The 16,854-nt window shown below is 44.5% G+C and overlaps 2 protein-coding genes across 15 annotated transcripts in view; one reads left to right on the top strand and one right to left on the bottom strand.

Moving 5' to 3' along the window:
• Positions 1–737: 737 nt before the first annotated feature.
• Positions 738–15,041, bottom strand: hsf2bp (heat shock transcription factor 2 binding protein). 10 transcript variants are annotated; one of them, XM_020586055.1, is made up of 10 exons: positions 14,782–15,041; positions 14,487–14,580; positions 13,371–13,505; positions 12,207–12,310; positions 11,832–11,981; positions 11,556–11,700; positions 11,247–11,364; positions 8,979–9,082; positions 4,902–5,092; positions 738–882 (listed from the first exon to the last, which is right to left on the bottom strand). In XM_020586055.1, the coding sequence occupies exons 1-10, from the start codon at positions 14,944–14,946 to the stop codon at positions 829–831; spliced, it is 1,260 nt and encodes a 419-aa protein (XP_020441711.1). In that variant the 5' UTR covers positions 14,947–15,041; the 3' UTR covers positions 738–828. The 10 variants fall into 10 exon arrangements, with proteins under 10 accessions (XP_020441711.1, XP_020441721.1, XP_020441717.1 ...); XM_020586065.1 differs by having other exon boundaries at positions 14,808–14,900; XM_020586057.1 differs by lacking the exon at positions 738–882 and adding an exon at positions 3,631–4,401.
• ankrd10a (ankyrin repeat domain 10a) overlaps positions 14,956–16,854 on the top strand; it is an 11,444-nt gene continuing 9,545 nt past the window's right edge. For 3 of the 5 annotated variants that reach the window (XM_020586068.1, XM_020586067.1, XM_020586066.1), the window contains exon 1: positions 14,956–15,237. In XM_020586068.1, the coding sequence (XP_020441724.1) occupies positions 15,040–15,237 (198 nt within the window). In that variant the 5' untranslated portion in view covers positions 14,956–15,039. Of the gene's footprint in view, positions 15,238–15,610; positions 15,711–16,005; positions 16,281–16,854 lie in introns of those variants that run through there. The other 2 variants (XM_020586070.1, XM_020586069.1) reach the window with 2 other exon arrangements.

The raw sequence follows: 16,854 nt of genomic DNA, 5'->3' as shown, positions 1-16,854 counted from the left end.
GATAAGCCAGCCAAGTACGGGATAAAGACGGGGGTCGCCTGCGACGCTGAGACCAGCTACGCATGGAAGATGCAGGTGTACACCGGCTGGCCAACCACTGGCGCCCCAGAGAGGAACCAAGGGATGTGCGTTACGCTCGATGTCACTGAGGGGCTGCATGACCACATTTGCACATGCGACAAATTCTTCATGTCCTACGAGCTGACATCACGCATGCGCAGCGTGCCTGATCGGCACGCTGCGCAGGAAGAGGCCCAAGATCCCGCCCGCACTGCTCGATGCCACCGGCCGCCTAGTCTTCTCATCCATGTTTACCTTCATGCGCCATCGTGCCTTTACTACAACCGCACCAAGGGCGGCGTGGACAACCTGGACAAGATGATCACCGCATACAGCTGCCGACGCATGACCACCCGCCGGCCGACTTCCACAACGTTGTCGACGTGTCCGCCTACAACGCCTTTGTGCTGAGGCGTGAGCTCAAGCCTGAATACAGTGTGTCAGTGCCACAGGGTGGCAAGAGTTTGAAGCTCAGGGAACTTTCCATGTCAAACATCAGCAGCTTGGCAGCCTATACAGTAGAAGAGTAAGAATAACGCACAGACCTAAATTCTTTTTTTCTTTTGAAAACCATTTATCTTTCCACAGGCCTTTAATTCATCAGACATCATCCAGACACAGAGATAGATGATGTCAGCACAAATAGTATTCTCTCTGATAAAGATGACTTCTTTGGATCCATGTGGTCAGGAAAAACAGAAGCAGGAGAGCTGGAGAGGTACCTTCATTTCCATCCACCAGAGATATTGATCTATTGGATACCTCTCCTCACATCAAGAAGTTGTCACTCAGAGTCAACACAGGTCTTCCTGCATCTGCAGCCTGCAAAAGACAAGTTATGCAGGGCTCCTGTTCACTGCCAAACGGTCACAGCTTCACTGCAAGAAACTTGACAGCCAACTACTTCTGGACCTTAACCGTCACTTTACTTCATTTCACTTTACTGAACAAGCACATTTTAGCCAGACACAGACACGCACCCACACAGTTTATGGTAAAGTGAGACCTCTAATGTTATTTTCTATCTGTTGAGCCTGCTGTGCCATTTGGACGGCAACTGAATATACAGTATATCTTACACTGGAAATAGTTTACATTGTTCAAACATACGTATGTTACCTACAGTAGGTATTTGTTTTGAAAGTTGTTTGAAAGTGAGATTAGGAAATTTGTGTTTCTTGTTCTTTAATTTGCTATTTTGTAAAGATATGTATTTTTACTCATTTATTTTATTTATTTCATTTTATTATTTGGAAATGCCAGAATTTGTTCATTGTATCATTTTGTCTGGCTGCTTACATCATTTCTACAAAAATCAATCAGACATTACTGTGAAACAGTTACTCAGTACTTGAGTAGTCTTTTCACAGAATACTTTTTTACTTGAGTAATATTTTGGATGACTACTTTTTACTTATACTTGAGTAATGTTATTTTGAAGTACAGCTACTCTTACTTGAGTACAATTTTTGGCTACTCTACCCACCTCTGTTTTGTGAGCAGTGCTCTTATTAAAGAGAGGGTGTTCTGCTTTTACTCATCTGGCCTTATGACATTATCGGCAGCTTTATGCCAATGTGGACCAGGAGTCTGATGTGACTGGTGTAATGCCGTGTGATGGACATGTCGAAAGAAGTGACATGGTCGTGAATTGATATGCTGAGAGACATGGTGTCAGTCTCCTTTATGCACATTTGTATTAATGTTATCATGCAGATAAAAGACTGAAAAACTGAAAAAGCAAGAGAGGCAGGTGCAATCGAGCAAACCTGACAAACATTGTGGATGAATGACTTTCAGCATACAGCAAAAAGTGAACCAGCAGAAAGTAGTCATAGCTTTAAAACTAAAAAGAATGACATTTCATAGTGAGTTGATAGTGTATAAGCAGATCAACTCAGCTGTGAAGTCAACCTTCTTCCAGATGAAGTTATTAAGTCACCCCTCTCTCACCTTGAGATGGTTCACAATGCTGCAGTAGTTCTGACCGCTAGTACTGTCAAAAGTACTTGAAATGATGGTAGAAATAGTGAATGGCCTAGTACTAACAAAGATACTGCAGTTGGAGCAGAGGGAGAGAGAGAGATCATGGCCAGCTGGAGGTTTACCTTGTGACGGTTCGGTTCTGATATAATCCTTCTTCGGTCAGGCTTGTTTAGAAATATCCGGTGTGTTTGGATAAAAGGCATTAAGCAGTAGATAGTCAGCAGAGCAAGTTCTCTGTGTTTGAATGAACAGCTGTTTGCTGTGAGCGCACCCGCTGCAATGTCACCGCATTCAAAAAAACTCCTGCTCAACAATTGACAATAGAAGAAAAATTATAAGTCCTATCGAAAAAAATCTCTTCACTATGAGCAGCAGCAGGTTTCAACGAAAATGCTGATCATCATCTATGTCAAGATATTCCACAAAATGAAACTGTGGTGACTTAAAAATACCCTGATGTTTGGTTTCAGCAGATATTCTGAATCCTTCTGTTGAATGGAAGTCTATGGAACAGTGAAGAGGCACTCTCTCTGGAATGTGCGACTTTACACAAATACCATCTATCCCATCGCAAAAACAATGGCATATTCGGATTCCTGACAAGTTTCTCTACCATTTTCATGTATTATATTTGTGTGAAAGCTTAAGGATGGCAGAATAAAAGCAGAAAACCGGCAGGAAATTGATCAAACACACAGAGACACAGGCCCAGAGCGGGAGTCACGTGACTCAGAGTGTGCCCATAGGAAACGAATGGAGCCATTCATTCTGAATGGAGAAGTACACAAAATATAAATGGCGGGTATGCAAAAACCATAAAGGATATCAAGAAGCTTTTTGCACCACCAGTAGCTGAATTTCCCATGAGTTGAATACAGTTCAAATGGCATTTCTAGCCCAAGGTATGCTGGAGATATTAATGTTCTTTATTGTGTGGATACTGCTGCATCAGCATCCACACAATAAGAGGATAACAATACTGTGGATGCTTTTCAGCATCCACACAATAATAAATAAGGAACAGGAAAACATACTTGGCTTAATGTTAGATATTAGGCAAGTGGTTATGGTTAGGGTAAGTCTCCAGTGTATGTGTGTGTGTGGTATTATTCACATTGTAGGCAGCAAAACCCGTTTACACACACAATGAATGTTAGGGTGATGACTTTGTGTAAGGTTAGGGTTATGCAAATATTGGATAGAGTAGATTTCCAGAAAATATATGTAAATTAAACACATCTCCTGACTAAAGTAAAAACCCCAACCAAAATCTTTAGCTAAATAACTAAACCTAACTACAAAGCTGGAACATGTGGGGGCAATTGTGTTATCTGATAAAAACAATAGCAGTGTTAGAAAAAAAATAAGGCTTTCATAAAAAATTTTATAACGATTTAATCCAGAATTAATGAGTTCGCAATTTGAGCAGCAAATGTGCCATTTTCAAGAGTGGAGTGAACTCCAAATGGACTATAAGGGAATGATGATAGATTTTATCTTTGTCAGAAAACTATCATAGGGTGTTTCAATGAAAACTGAAAGTTTTATGAAAATATGCAAAAATCATTTTTAATATGTCTTGTACACATCTGTATTATCATATTCACATTAACTGGGTAACAACCAATTAAAACACAATAATGTGAACAAATCTGAAGCCTCCACAGTGAACAATGCAAGTAAAAATAGTTTACATAGGAAAGGCTTTTTTAAACTTAAATCTAGAGTTTGAATTTGTATGAAAATAAATGAATGAAAACTTTCATGTCAACATCTTCTCCTTGCTTTGCTCATGAAGTGCTAATAACACAGTGACAGTGCTAAATACAGACAGATCAAATGTCATAAAAGGAACTGGACTGGACTGAAAATACTGAATCTGCGTCAGAGGCTGTTCTTTTTACATCCCCAACCCTGGAAACACACAAACACCCTCACAGTTTACTAAGTCAAACTAAATCATTCATTATTGTTCATTAACCTCCAAAATTTTCACATTCCACACAAAAATGTGCTTTGCTGTGTTTGAACTTCACTGTCTAGAATGAGTGTGTTCTCCCATTCGTCTATTAAGTGGTATAGTTTCTAAGCTCACTTTAAATCTCAGTCTACCTTAAGCTATTAAATGCTGTTTTGTGTGAAAATGTTAGTGTTTCCATGTTGTTTAACATGAAAACTAACCTGCCTCTTCTTTTTCCTTCTTCCATTTGGCAAACAACAAAAATTAACATCATATACATACAACAACAGGGTTTTCCTTAAGTTCTCAGCCGCTTTAGGTGCTAACTAGCTTCCTTGGCTAACATAACTTAGCTAATTCAATACAAGTTGTTTACTCCACACACCCCTGGAGAGCTGGAAAGGTAGAAAAATTTCTGTTTACAAATTTTACTAGCTTAAAGTGAACATACTCTTAGTTTACTGCCTAGAGGTATAAGCAGGATTTGTGACATCACAATTGATTTGGAGTCAGTTGGAGTCCAGTATGCAATACACACAAGTCTCCAGTGTGGCGACAATGAGATCGTACTCTTCAATGAAGCAAAAGACATCTTGTGTAGAGTAATTTGAAATTAACCATATTTGTAGCTCAAGACTTTAAAGCTACATTAACTAACTTATCCCTTTAATTTTTGACCATTAAGGACAAAGTGAGAATCAAAACAAACTCTAGCAGTATCCAGTGAAGTTGTGTCGTATTGTGTCTTTGAGATCAGCTCCTACAAATTTATTAGTGGATGTTTTGAAAACGTTATTTAAGACTAAAGAAAATCAATGCCCTATCTGCATTACTGACTGGTTTTACTACCAGTGACACATGTACAAAGCTTCAATATTTGTTGTGACTGTGGTACCTGCTGGAGGGCCTGGAGATCTTCCAGGGTCTGCTGGGCAGTCAGTCTCAGGCTTACTTGCATGCTGGAAGTGAGCTTGCTGACACAAGCCTGGAGGTTTGGATCCAACAGAGAGGAGCCCAACAGGAGCAGTACCTCCTCCACCGACTGCAGGAGGCGCAGAGAGTGAAGGCACACCTCCCAGTCTCCTTCTGTCAAAAAAAAAACAACCAATGATCATTGGTGGTATGGGGGCTGCCACCTCATGAATCAAAGACTATATTTATAGGATCAGGCCATGATTTCCAGCCCATTTCTACACACAAAATGGCTCATGTCTCTTATGCTAACTTGAAATGACAACTCCATGCACATAAACAAACTACAACATGTACCAACAGCATAATAAACAATGTAAAGTGATAAACACTTACACCAAAGGGTTTGTAGTGAAAAGGTTCTGTAATGTCTCTGGCAACACAACAAAGTAGCTCCAGTCTCAAAAAGACCACAGAACTGAGTGGACACACTTCTTCTTCTTCTTCTTTTGGCTGTTCCCGTTAGGGGTCGCCACAGCAAATCATCTGTTTCCACCTAACTCTATTCTCAGCATCCTCTACTCTCACCCCAATTAGCTTCATGTGAGTGGACACACTAACAAGTTCTATTTCGTGTAGGCTTCGCCTTCTAAGAGCTGTTGCTATTGGGTTTATCCCTCGCGAATGTTCAGTCTTTTGCGCCCTATGCCCTGCACTGGGCTGTCCCCAAACAGGTCTGCTGTGCTGGCATAAATGCCAATATGACCTGTGATCGGCTCCCTCTTTTTCTTCAAGCAGTCTAAAAAGCATTCCTACATCACAATGGCTAAAGCCACCGGACTCCAGCGCCGCCCCGCCATCACTTTGTGCCCAGGCTGTGACACCGGCTTCATTATGCCCAGTGATCTGCACCCCCGCTGCCAGGCCTGCCTCGGTACTGAACACACAGAGCTGGCTCTCTCCCCTCAGGCCATTTGCCCCTTCTGCTCTTGCCTGTGGTGGAAAAATAACGAAGAGCAGAGGCTTTTGCCGTCACTAGAGAGTGGGATCTTAATGATGACAGCAGCTGGGTGAACTGCGGTGACGATCCCCTGGTGGACGATCCCCTGGAGTTCCTCAGTGTGGGTGGGCCTGAGTCTGTTGACTCGCTTCTCTCTGTTGCTGGCTCCCCCGGTTCTCCCCTCGATCCTCTGGTCGGCATGGGCACCGGTGGAGACACGCTTCCTTTGGCTGAGCAGCGAGCTCCCACTGCTGGTCAACCTCCAGCATTTGGGGCTCTGCTTCATGACCTGCTGGAGATCATCAAGAAAGTGGTTGCCTTCTTTGAGCCACTCACCAGAGCCCAGGGGATGACTGACCATGGCTTCCGCGCCATCCTACAGCTGGAAATGAGCATTTCCTCCATCCTGCTCCCCAAGGCAGTGTTCTTAGGCAGACGGCAGACGCTGCTGTCTTGTGATCAGGTTACCGCCTGCCTCATAGACTGCATTCACCAGTGCGGCTCCCAGGCTGGAGCAGCAATCAACAACAATATTCTCCTCTCCTCATCTGTTTCCTCCCTCGCTGCCCAGCCCGAGGCTCTCCCCTGTGGAGGCAGCGAAGGGTATTGGCAAGGCCATGGCTGCTATGGTGACACTGTCTTCAACCACAGCCATGGCTACGGCTCACACCAAGGCGTGGGCCATGGTGATCCAGTGCAATATGTGGCTGCATATGTCCCAGATGCTGGAGCAGATCAGGAAGAGTCTGTTGGAAGGTCCCATCAGCTCTGAAGGTCTCTTCGGTCCACACCTCCAGGAAGCTGTCTCTCATCTGCAGCAAGCAGCTGACAAAGCAGAATGTATTCAACAGCTGGCATCGTGGGGACGAGAGCAACCCCGGTCCTCCCAATCAGACTGGTGTAGTCATGGCAGATAGCGTCACAGAGCCAGGCACACAGTAGCCGCAGCTGCACCATGGCACACCTCAAGCCTGACTCCGCTCCTCCTGCATGCGAACGGACCGTGAATGAATGCTGGTGCACTGACAGAATGTTACTCGGTGTGGCGAGAGCAGCTGTCCATGAACAATTGGATGGACAACCTGATTCGAACCAGCTACACTCTGCAATTCTCCAGGCACCCCCTTGCTTTCAGCGGCGTGCCGGAACCAGTCATAACATCACCAGCAAGCTCCGCTGCACTGACAGCAGAGTTGCAGGTGCTGTTATGCAAAGCAGCAATCTCTGTGGTACCGCCTGGGCAGGAGTGCGAGGGGTTTTACTCACGCTACTTCCTAGTTTCCAAAAAGTCGGGCGAAAGGAGAACTATTCTCGATCTGTGTCTCTTCAGCAAATACATAGTGCAGAGACCATTTCACATGCTCACCATGAAGCAAGTACTGGAGTGTCTGCATCCCGGTGATTGGTTTATGTCCTTTGATATGAGAGATACTTATTTTCATGTGCCTATTATCCCCAAACACAGGAAATTGGATTTTGTATTAAACTGGGAAAAGAGCTCACCAGTGCCCTGCCAAACACTCATTTACCTGGGAGTGCACCTGGACTCTCTCAGCATGAGAGTGCAGCTGTCATCTGCTAGGCGAGAGGTGCTTTCATCTCTCCTGCAGCGCATTGTTCCCCGCACGAAGGTAAGAGCAGTCTGTCATGTGTTTACTGGAAACGATGTCAGCCAGTCAGGTCATGGTCCCCTTTGGGCTTCTTCACATGACGAAGCTCCAGAAGTGGTTCGGCTGTCTTCGCCTTGACCCGGTGCGTCACAAGAGGCGCATGCTCATGGTTCCCCCTCACTCCAAACAGACCTGGCGTACTGGGGAACTCCCAGTGTGCTGACAGCGGGAGTTCCCCTAGGCAGAGCTACATCACACATCTTGGTGTTTACAAACGCATCTCTGCTTGGCTGGGGAGGCACGTGTCTGTCACAGGCTGTAGGACAGTGGAATCACACCCCATCTCTCCACATCAACTGGAATTGGCCACAATGCTGAATGTTTTAAAGCACTTTGCACCAGTCCTGAGAGGAAAACACATAGTGGTGCGATCAGACATCACAACAGCCTTCGCGTACTTCAACTGGCAAGGTGGTGTTCATTCTGCCCAGCTGCTGGAGATTGCACAAGCTCTCCTGCTTTGGGCTTATCAGAACCTGCTCTCCCTCAGAGCCGTACACATCCCCGGTGAGCAGAACCATGCCAAGGATCTCATGTCATGAAGTGGACCTCAGCCCAGCATTGTGGGACAGGTTCGGTCGAGCTGTGGCAGACCTATTCATGGCACACGACACACAATGAACACCAGAGACAAACCCCCACTAGGGGTAGACACCTTTGTTCACCACCCTTGGCCAAGAGGTCTTCTTTATACATTCCCTCCTGTCCCACTAATCCCACGACTCTTTTCACACATTCAGAATGTGCCCTTATCACACACACACACTATGTCTATGCGCTCTCCATGGTACTCGTGTTCTCTTTTTCCAGTCCTACCTGCCTGATTGTAGCTGGCTACCAGCACTGTTTTGCTTACTGTTCTCAGTTTATAATATTACTATTACTACTGTAAGACAACAGCCACGTAATACAAGCATTTAATTATATCTGTGTGCTGCTAACGCCTGTATGCTCTTGCAATTTAACTGTTATCTGTGCTTTGTCAGGTGCACACTCTCACTGTGCGCTCTTTCCTGCACTTCTCCCCTGTTAAACTGAATGGCCACTCTGCCTTCTTACAGTGGCAGTCAGGTGTTACATGGGCATGATTGCACCTGCTTTTCAGCCAAGGCCTGATGCAGGAGAGAGGATGTTGTTTTGGGCTGCTATTATGGGGTATATTGTCAAGCTGAGGAGTTGTTTTTAATGCTCTCGGGTGGCGGTGTGCCAACAGGGCAATGACTACATCCAGCTACTACATCCCAATAGCGACAGCTCTTAGAGGGCAAAGCCTATACGAAATAGAACGATGGTTATGTTCAGTAACCCCAAGCTTCTATGAGTATAGGCATAGCCCTCTAAGCTTCCCCCCCATCGTAACTATGTAACATTGATGTGTGTGTCTCCTTACCATCCAGCATTTTCCAGATGAGAGGCAGGAGTGCTGGGTTCTCAGTGATGTGCTTCAGCCCTTTAACACTAATGCTGACATTATACACAGCCATCAGCATCAACCTGCAGCAAAACACCAGCACAGTCAGTGCTTCTAAAACACTACAGCATATGTACATCACTGACACCTACTGCCCACATTTTGGTACTAAGTAACAAGTTATGACTTTTTTTCGTGTACTTCAGTACTTTTTTTCACTAAGTACTGAAGTGCATTTGAACTGTGTGGTTAGAGAAAGAGTGAACAAAGTAGTTAGTTCTATTTCAAATAGGCTTTGCCCTCTAAGAGGTGTCGCTATTGGGTTTATCCATCACGCATGTGCAGTCCTGAAGAGATTTCTTTTGCGCCCTGTGCCCTGCACTGGGCTGTCTCCACTCTGGTCCAATGTGGTGGCATAAATGCCAATGTGACCTGAGTTCGGCTCCCTCTTTTTCTTCAGCAGTCTAAAGAGCAATTCCTAGACAACATGTCTAAAGCGAAGTTCCTTGAATGCCAGACTCCAGTGCTGCACCACCATCACTGTTTGCCCAGGCTGCGATAGGGATTCATCATGCCCATCAACCTACACCTGTGCTGTGAGGCATGCCTTTGCGCGAAGCATGCCGAGCTGGCAATCTCCCCCGAAGCCGCTTGCCCCTACAGTGCTTGGTTGCCCATGGCGAAGAAGCAGAGCCGGACTGAGGCATTTGCAGAGCTGAGTTTTGCAGTGAACTGGAAAAAGAGTTTGCCGTTGCCATGTCAGACAATCATTTATCTGGGGATACAGCTGGACTCCATCAGCACGAGGGCGAAACAGTCATCTGCAAAGCAGGAAGCGCTTTTGCCCTCCTGCAGCACATCGTTCTCCGCACAATGGTGAGGGCCCTGTCTGTGATGCGCTTACTGGGTGCAATGTCAGCCAGTCATGTAGTGGTCCCTCTTGGTCTCCTCCACATGAGGAAGCTCCAGAGGTGGTTCGCCGCCTTCGCCTCGACCCCATGCGCCACAAGAGGCACATATTAACAGTCCCACCCTCTGTCTAGTCAGACCTGATGTACTTGAAAACCCCCGGTGTCATGGCAACAGGGGTTCCCCTCAGCAGAGTCACATCATACATACTGTATCTGTGTTCACAGACGCGCCTCTGCTCAGGTGGAAAGGCCTGTCGCAGGCTGCGGGTGGGGGGAATGGCAACAGACTCCATCCCTCCACATCAACTGTCGGGAGCTGAAGGTGCTGAAGCATTTTGCATCGATACTGAGAGACAAACATGTAGTGGTGCAGTCAGACAAAACAACAGCCATCCCATACATCAACTGGCAAAGGCGGTGTTCACTCTGCTCAGTTGTTGGAGTCTTCTATTCTGGGTCCATCAGAACCTGCGCTCCTTCAGAGCCATGCACATTTCGGGCGAGCAGAACCGCGCCACGGATTTAATGTCACGAGGCAGGCCTCAGCCAAGCAAGTGGAAACTGAACCCATCCCTCATTCCAGTGCTGTCCCACAATACGCTCTTTGGTTCTCGATGAGTGCCCGAGACGAGTCTCTGCTAGGAGTGGACACATTTCACTCATCACCCCTGGCCCAGAGGTCTCCTGTATGCCTTCCCTTCTGTCCCATGGACCCCGCGCCTCCTCTTACGCATACAGGGCGAACAGCTGCGCATCATCCTGATAGTCCCAGGCACAGCCCCCATGTCATGCCCACTCGCACAAGTGTTGACGTTTTCCAGACCCTGGTAAACAGAAACCTGGCTCTGCCTACTGTGAAAGCTTACACTGTGGCCATTTTGCCCTGCCATAAAGGTTTTGGTGAGATCTGTGTTTGCGCACTTGCTGGTAAAACACTTCCTGAGAGAAGTGGGCAGACAGCGGCCTGTGATCCGTTCAGTGACACCACAGTGGGATCTTCCCCAGGTCTTACGTGCTCGGGGGACCCAATAGCGACAGCTCTTAGAGGGCTATGCCTATACTCATAGAAGCTTGGGTTACTGTATGTAACCATCAATACATGGACAAGAAAAATGATTATAGTGAACTGTAACTGTTTCATCATACATATGTACGGAAAAGGACTGGGGACACTTAATGTAATGACTTTTCCTCAGAATTTTTTTTAACTCTTAATAAAAACTAATAAAGTTGTTTATTAAGGCAAATCGGGAATTATATGATAAAAAAACATCAGCAATAATAAAATTATATGTGATTTGTATTATTAACAGTATTCTATCAAAGCTCCACATACACTTTCAGTCTGGGGAAGACACCAGGATTCATCCGCCCCAGAAGGTTCATTAGAGTGTCCAATAAGTTGTAAGCTGAGTTGGACAGGAAGTCCTGCCCACATGTCACTGCTGCTATGTCTGATTGATGGGATAAAAAGACAGGCAGGTGACTGAGGAAAATCTGATCTGGAATCTGTGAGCCGCTGATACACTTTCAGGTTTTTGCATTCAGGTCCTGAAGGAGAAATTTTACAACTGATGCGTTTTAATTTGTCAGATATATTCATAATGTTATGATAGCATGTACAGAATATATCCTGTGGACTCACTAGTAATGGTTCTCGCCAGTGCCAGTACAAACTGGTGCTCCTGGCAGTTGTGGTCCTCAACTTGAGTTTTCACCTCCTCATCCAGAGACTTGACAAAGATCTCCAGAGTCTGAGCAGTTACAGCAAGGAAGGCCTGGAGCTTCCCCTGCACCATCAGTGCACACACATCAGATAGCACAGCTTCACCAGACAGTTCATATCAAATTATGTCACACTTTAATATGAAACTAGGATGAGTATAAGACACACACTGACACATTTGTGGCAACAACTCACATCAGCCAGCCAGTGTGAGACTGTGTCCTCTCGGGCAGAGCAGCTCCACAGCAGACTGCAGGCTGCAGACCCCAGACCAGAGCAGAACTCTGCCTGCTGCTGCAGCTCTGTTCCAGTCTGCCACAGCTGCTCACGTAACAGCAGCTTCTCCTAGACACACACAATTGGTAACGCACAGTGAAGTGTCTTGATGCATGCAATTAAAAAGGAAAAGCTACTATATCTGCATGAGTATACAGCAATATAACAGTGAAATATTTATCTATTGTTTGGCTGAAACAACCATATAAATCTTGATGACTGATGTTAGTGTTGTGTAAAGTCCATTTTAAAGGGCTCACATATAGAGTGTGAAGCTCATATAGTATCTCTCACCTCTCTCTCTTTCTGACATTCATTCAGCACTGCATTCAGTCGAGATTGAAGGTGCACACACTCCTGTCGCAGCTGCTCCTGTTCCTGCACAAGATGCTCCTTCACTACCCACACACATACAAAAAAACTTAATGATGATAAATTTGTACCGAAAATCTTAAACTAGGTTTCTGCAGGGTGTCTTCATAGTGACTCTCATTTTTTTTGCCTGCCAACAAGATCTAGATCTTTCAGTCTTTTCTAATTTTAGACCAGTGTTTAAATTATTTTTTATGTCAAAAGTTCTAGAGAAGATTGTTCTTATTCAACTCCAGTCTTTTCTGACAGAAAACGGCACTGAGGAGCAAAATCAGTCTGGGTTTAATCAAAACATAGTACTGAGTCAGTGTTATTAAAAATTTATAATGATATTAATAATGGTATTTTGTTGGCTAGGGATGCTGGGGATCTAGTTCAGTTGGTGCTTTTAGACCTCTCTGCTGCCTTTGATACAGTGGATCATGGAATCCTCTTATCTCGTTTGGAGCAGTGTGTATGAATTCAAGGTACTACCCTTAACTGCCAGTAAAGAGAGGCCAGTACCAGGAAATTTGACCATATAACCCCGGTACTGGCCTCTCTTCACTGGCTTCCAGTCCATTTTAGAATTCTTTTTAAGCTACTGAGTTTTGTTTTTAAGGCTCTTAATGGTTTGGCACCACCCTACCTTGGTGAGTTGGTGAGGTGGTGCAAACCTACAAGATTGGTCAATCATCAAGCTAGTTTTTTTTAGAGGTTCCCAAGGCCGGATACAAACACTGGGGTGACTGTGCTTTTACTCTTGCAGCTCCTGAATTGTGGAATAGTTTACCTCCCAATATTAGATCATCTACAGACTTGATAACTTAAATCATTGGTTAAAACATATTTATTTGCTTTGGCTTTTAATACATAGTATTGTCTGATGCTTACTTCTTTTAACTATTGATTCTGTGTAATTCATGTGTTTATATTCCTGTTGTTTTATTCCTGTATTGATCTTATTCACTTTAGTTCTTACCTTGTCCTTGTAAAGTTCTTTGGTCAACCAGATGTTGTTCATAAAAGTGCCATATAAAAAAAATTTGATTTGATTTTTGTCTTACAGTCACTAGATAACACATACATAAGCTTCTGGAAGCTTACTTCTCTGAGCTGTCCGAGCTTTATACAGCATTTGAATCAGGTGCCCGTTCAGAACTCTGGGCAGGAACTCCCTCAGCTGCATGACTTCTGTGGTTAACTTCTCTAAATCTCTTTTCCTCACTACAACAAGCCACCCTGGAAGAAAAAGATATGCCTCAGTGCACACATGAATCTGGAAATATATGTTAAGATTATATTTTCAAAAGTATACTCCTATCCACCCACTAAATGACATAAATAACACTTGAAACCCTCAGCTGGACTGGGGCCAAGTGACAGACTTAGCCATTAAAGTATATTGCATTGTTTGTTCAGAAAACTCCTTGCACCTACAATTGGGGGAGCTAGATAGGGATTTTTATCATCCTATTTTATATTTTGTATTACTGCTCTGGTCCCCCGAGCACAGGCCCAGGGGCCCATGAGGTTGGGGGAACAAAGGCCAGAGAACCATGAAGGGACTGTTAACCTTTCCATTTTAAAGTCAACCAAATGACTACAAAAAGCCACAAAATAAGAAAAAGTAGAACTACTCACAAGAGAGAAAAGACCCTGAAGACAGCAAAATACAATCAAAAATACACCAAACAACAAAAAGAGAGACAGAACAACTAAAAAAATACACAAAACAAGTACAAATATGTGCAAAATGAGTTAAAATGTATATCCATGGTTTTAGGATGTTTAAAAAATACTACAAAAAGACACAAACCACAAATGATGTGGTTGCCCAAAATTTGTGAGTCTTGCTCATGAAAGCACAGGAGGGGTAGGGGCACATGTCTGTGCCGGGGGCCCAAGGTCTTATAATCCATCCATGCCTAAAACAGCTTTAAAACCGAGAGGCAAGGAGTAAAAATAACAGGCAGGCCATTGATTTGTGCTGGAGTAGAATCAAAATGTGAGTTGGAGCTGCAGATGGCTGCCTCAGTTCTGTACCGGAAACATATTCCTTGTGTGTGTAACATACTTGGCCAAATAAAGGTTATTAATAAAATAACAGAAAATTTGTAACTATCCAAGTGCCAATACTTTGGATTAACAGTACCGTATGACTGAACATACAGTATGTTTTTAGGTTAGAACTGTACTGAGTAGCTGTTTCCTGTACTTTACCTTTTCTCCATGACTCAAATCCAGCGATATCCCGCCTAATGAGGCAGACATTTCTTCTTCTGCTTCTACCGTTGAATCTACATTTCCTGCCGGACTGTTGGCATTATAGATAGCATCAATACATCATTTAATGCCTTCTTTTGTAACAATATTAAACTCACAAACGCACCAGCACACCTAAAACCTCATAGCACAGTTTGCTAAAATATTACAGTGTCTAATGCTATGAACGAGCGAGTTGTGTGAACGAGGATAAAGAATATTTTCAGAAAATTAAATGCATAATTTTCCTTACTTGTCTGAGTATACTGTTAAACTCACCCTCCAAACTGTAGGGGGCACAACGGCTGAAGATGTTCCCTACCGGATTGTAGCCCAAACCGTTTAGAAGTAATGAAATGCTCCGGTGTGCTTGAATCCAGTCCGGGTTTTGGGTTTCTCCAGTCGAGAAGAGACTCATCCCCTTGTGTTTGAATATTTTTTGTGAGCTCTGTGGGACCGGGAACAGTGGAGGGAAACGCTCTATACTATTACTTTTATTATTAGTTCACTCATGTCTGTGGGACTAGAACCCAACTTCTCCAGTGATGAAGTATTTATCAGCCGGTTTCCCGTCCATCGCGCCTGTCGGGATGGAGATGTCGGAGCTTTGGTCTCACTGTTACAGGAGCTCTCAAACCAGGCTCATCTGACTGCTGAGGACTCCTGCTACGGATGGACCCCCATACACTGGGCTACTCACTATGGACAGGTAACGTTAGCGAAATGTAATTTTCATAAACGGCACTACTCTTAAAACTCTGTTTTTTCTATTTTGTGTATACATTCGTCCTGTATAACTTAGCTACAGTAAAATACGGTAAAAGTTAATTTAACTGCAGTCAACATGAATTACGGCTTCGCTAACGTTGTAATAATTCAATTCAATCATAGCATGGTGGTGGACAGCAGCGACTAGCACTAACCATTTAAAACGGTGTTTTATGGAAAAAAAAAAGTATCTTACTGCTGCACCACTAGCACTAGTTCTACACTCAGTGTTGTGTGCTGCCCAAAAAATTGTCTGATTGTCAGTGTTGCCAACTCGTCAGTAAGGAAAGTACTTATTGGCTGTCCTAAAAGTCGCTACATGACGTCATCGCCTAATTTGCATGATAGTCAATTTGCATGTAACTGTAATGGACGCTGTAGGAGAGAGGAATAACCTCATGGGAGAGACAAAAAGTGAGTAAAAAAACACCCTAAATATGTTTAGAACTACAGATGAACTTCCTTCTGTTGATTCTTGGTTTGTTTGTTTTTTATTTTGCCATTGAAATAGGCCTTCACTTCTCAAAATAACTTCATGACTTTAATGATTTGTTTAGACCCACCTTACATAAATCAGTTGTGTCCTGTATTGTTAAATGTTAAAATATCACATTTAATCAAAAGACTGTTATGTGGAGTGTAACTGCTAGCTCTACATCCATCCGTGTGCTTCCGCCTCTGCGTGGAGCGGCTGCTACCCCAAGCAGCTCTCGCTTTAATTGTGTTTTTTTTTTTTTCGAGTTTTCTAGGTTTTGTGTGTTGCTTTTTGTGATATGTCGCTTTCCCGTAAACTTTTGGGAGTTGGGCTACCAGGAATACAAGTTTTATTGCATTTGCATTATGTTTTTATACTTTTTACGAGGTTTTGAGTCTGCCTGGGGGGGACACTGTTTGCCAACAGTTGGCCATCAATGCTAGTAATCCTTCCAAGCTCCGAGCTGCCGGGGATTTTCCACGGGGATGCAAGGTGGTGCGACGGGAGAGGTAGGACTGCGGGGCTGGAGTGAGGCGCTGGGGGAGGAAACGGAGTATGGGCCATGTTCGCCATCGGTCCGCTCCCCTCCGAGATTAATGGACGAGCTAGCTGCGCTGGTGGAGCTGCAACAGGGGTACGGAAAGAGCGGCCCTCCGTGCTTCACCGAGAGTTCTGGATCTGTGGTCTGTGGTGACGGTTCTTCAGCCATCCCCAGGCCGGCTCTGCTGCTACGTGCAGGCGCACGCAAAACACGGTGCCTCGGAGGCGGACACAATACTGGCAGGCCCAAATCCCCATCTCAAGGGCATTAAACCATGCTTCCCCCTCCCCCGCCACCCTTCCGACCATCTCTATGTTAATGGAGAAGTATAGAGATGGTCGGAAGGAGCTGCATTGCGTCTTTGTGGATATAGAGAAAGCGTACGACAGAGTGCCGAGAGAGGAGCTATGGTACTGTATGAGGATGTCAGGAGTGGCTGAGAAGTACGTCAGAGTAGTTCAGGATATGTATGAGAGGAGTACGACAGTAGTGAGATGTGCTGTAGGTCAGACAGAGGAGTTCAAGGTGGAGGTGGGGCTACA

This window comes from Monopterus albus, unplaced genomic scaffold, assembly GCF_001952655.1.
Source record: "Monopterus albus unplaced genomic scaffold, M_albus_1.0 scaffold394.1, whole genome shotgun sequence".
In the NCBI taxonomy this organism is placed as follows: domain Eukaryota; kingdom Metazoa; phylum Chordata; class Actinopteri; order Synbranchiformes; family Synbranchidae; genus Monopterus; species Monopterus albus.
Note: the sequence above shows the minus strand (reverse complement) of the source record. Positions and strands in the feature narration are given on the sequence as shown.

Bases quoted from the DNA above. Each gene is read 5' to 3' on its own strand.
- hsf2bp (XM_020586055.1), bottom strand. From the start codon at position 14,946: ATGAGTCTCTTCTCGACTGGAGAAACCCAAAACCCGGACTGGATTCAA. The intron at 11,982-12,206 runs GTGAGAGATACT...GTGTGTGTCTAG, and splicing joins AATGTCAGAAAGAGAGAGAG to GAGAAGCTGCTGTTACGTGA. The intron at 5,093-8,978 runs GTAAGGAGACAC...TTTTTTTGACAG, and splicing joins CATCTGGAAAATGCTGGATG to AAGGAGACTGGGAGGTGTGC.